This window comes from Mandrillus leucophaeus, unplaced genomic scaffold (genome assembly GCF_000951045.1).
Source record: "Mandrillus leucophaeus isolate KB7577 unplaced genomic scaffold, Mleu.le_1.0 Scaffold336, whole genome shotgun sequence".
NCBI lineage: Eukaryota > Metazoa > Chordata > Mammalia > Primates > Cercopithecidae > Mandrillus > Mandrillus leucophaeus.
In genome coordinates, this window is record NW_012103543.1 from 2,642,288 (window position 1) to 2,645,138 (window position 2,851).

Consider the following 2,851-nt stretch of genomic DNA (forward strand, 5'->3'; position numbering starts at 1 on the left):
GCAATCTCGGCTCACTGCAACTTCCGCCTCCTGGGTTCAAGCGACTCTTCTGCCTCAGCTTCCCAAATAGCTGGGATTACAGGCACCCACCACCATGCCCGGTTAATTTTTGTATTTTTAGTAGAGGCAGGGTTTCACTATTTTGGTCAGGCTGGTCTCGAACTCCTGATCTTGTGATCTGCCCACCTTAGCCTCCCGAGGTTCTGGGATTACAGGTATGAGCCATCGTACCCCACCCTAGGCTTACTCTTTTTTTTTTTAACTATTGAAATAGTTTTACTCAGACACAAGCTAAAGCACTTCACAAGTCACGCAATTAGAACACTCTTAAGTAGAGTGATGTTTGGAGTAAAGTGGGAAGAAGTAAATGGTGTGCATACCTTCGCTTGTCCAGCTTTTGTGATGGCAGGAATATTAAAGTGCTGTCCAGTGTAAAAATGTACCCCACTGAACAGGATCACTGCAATTGAGTCTCCTTCCTTCTCAATTACTTCAAGGATATCCTCTATTCTTAAGGTTTCTTCCCCCTAAATCAAGTTAGGCACAAGTTAGGTCATATCAATACTAATAAATTTGTAATTTCATATTGCCAATCTAAATTTCACCGTGAGCTCTTTTGCATTAGAAGATTTTTTTTTTTCAGATTAAGGCTCTTTAAAAATCTGACATAGAAGCAGCATTTAAGCATAATTTTTATTATTAAGAAATGATAATTAAAAAGTAAAAAGTGGTTTTTAAAGTGAAAGTCTGCAAAAGCCTAATTGTTTGATTTATTCTCTAGTTTTTAAAAATTAATTTGTAACATTTCCACACCTATAAGTTGTTTTCTCCTTATTCCTGACTAATAAAACACCATAAAGTGCAAGAAGTCTATTATATAGCAAAATAAATGATCAGAAATTGGTATTGTATTTATCAGTCTAATATCCTGTTATTTTTTCCAAAAACATGCCAGGTATGGTGACTCACGCCTGTAATCCCAGCACTTAGAGATGTCAAGGTGGGCAGATCACTTGAGGTAAGGAGTTCGAGACCAGCTTGGCCAACATGGTGAAACCCAGTCTTTATTAAAAATACAAAAATTATCTGGGTGTGGTTGTGCATGCCTGTAATCCCAGCTACTTGGGTGGCTGAGGCATCTATCCAGTAAGTTTTCTTTTTTTTTTTTTGAGATGGAGCTTCACTTTTGTTGCCCAGGCTGGAGTGCAAAGGCATGATCTTGACTCACCACAACCTCCACCTCCCGGGTTCAAGTGATTCTCCTGCCTCAGCCTTCCAAGTAGCTGGGATTATAGGCATGTGCCACCACATCCGGCTAATTTTGTATTTTTAGTACAGATGGGGTTTCTCCGTGTTGGTCAGGCTTGTCTTGAACTCCCGACCTCAGGTGATCTGCCCACCTCAACCTCCCAAAGTGCTGGGATTACAGGCGTGAGACAGTGCACCCGGTCATGAATTTTCTCCAGTGCTGTCTGACATGATTTTGAGGTCAATGCATCATTAATTACATTAATATTTGGGGGAAGCTCATTAAGATATCATCCTATAGTTTACTTTTAATTTTTAATTATTTTGGTATTTGCCAATTACTCTGCTCATGTTAAGAGAGTACGTGTGTGTGTGAGTGTGTATGTGTGTGGGTGTGTAATACACTCTCTACTAGAAGAAACTAGGAATTTGTTTACAAAATGGGCATCAATAAAAATCGGTATCCCAATAGTAACTGGATTGTTATTAAAATCTCTGAATTATTAAGTGAAGTATACTTTATATAAATAAAAGAATTTCAATAATTGTAAGTAAAATTAATAACTTGGCAATCCAAAACTCTTTATTCTTAAAATAATCTATATGGTTTACCCACTATAATTTCCAATAAAGTGGTAAGGAAAATATTATAGATACTAATACTTAATTTATATCTTAAAAAATCAGTATTAAGCACATAAGAAATATATTTCTCGATGACAGGATACGGCCCTCTCTCATGTTGGTGTGTTCTAGGTAATGCTCAACAGTGGTCCCAAGATTATGAGTAACTCATGAAACTCCACAATATTTTGGTCACTTATGTCATTATTAGCAGCTATATTCATTTTTGCTAGAAACTAACAATTTATATCCTCTCAATTTATATCCTCTCAGGCGAGAACTTTTTATCCCATTAATTTATTGCATGTTGGCATATGGAAGTGAACAGAGTATATCTTTAATCTATTCAAAGTAATTCTGGGTTGAAAGAAGTAATTGTTCAAACAATGACTTAGCGGCCTGGGATCCTCTTATGTGAAACCCAAAATTTATTCTGTATGAGTCACCTAGTGACAAATTACACAAGTTGCAGGGTTTACATGTCAAAGTCTGTGCAGCTGAGCCTTGTATCTCTATTAATGTAAAGCACACATTTAGGTCTTAGGTCAAGCCTGATTCGATACATGCTTTTGTTATCTGTTTAAATATAAAGGAGTCTCAGAGAATAAAGTAACTTTCCCAAAGTCACATACCCAGTAAACTGGAGCGTCTGAGCCTTCACTGGAAATATTAGCCAGGCTGTAAATCCCAAACTCTTCCCATTATACCACATCCCTTTCTTCACTATCTTACTCTAAACACAAAGAAAATGTCTGATACTTAGAATAAGAGGGGACATGAAAGATAGTCACGATTCCATTTCAACAAATAATTCTGGTCTTTAGCATGATTTTAATGGCACCCATGGGCACGACATTTGAAATTGAAAATGATATAGTGAATTTGTCACCCTTTTCCCATCCCATTGAAGAATATGGCAGACTCCAGTGGTATTAACAGAAAAATAGTTTGCTTGCCATTTGGCTAGCCCTTGAAAAAT

The 2,851-nt window shown here is 37.1% G+C and overlaps 1 protein-coding gene across 4 annotated transcripts in view; it reads right to left on the bottom strand.

Moving 5' to 3' along the window:
- Positions 1-2,851, bottom strand: part of KYNU (kynureninase) — a 173,966-nt gene that overhangs the window by 81,706 nt on the left and 89,409 nt on the right. For all 4 annotated transcript variants that reach the window (XM_011988709.1, XM_011988710.1, XM_011988708.1 and 1 more), the window contains one exon: positions 381-527. In XM_011988709.1, coding sequence (XP_011844099.1) covers positions 381-527 — 147 coding nt within the window. The remainder of the gene's footprint in view (positions 1-380; positions 528-2,851) is intronic.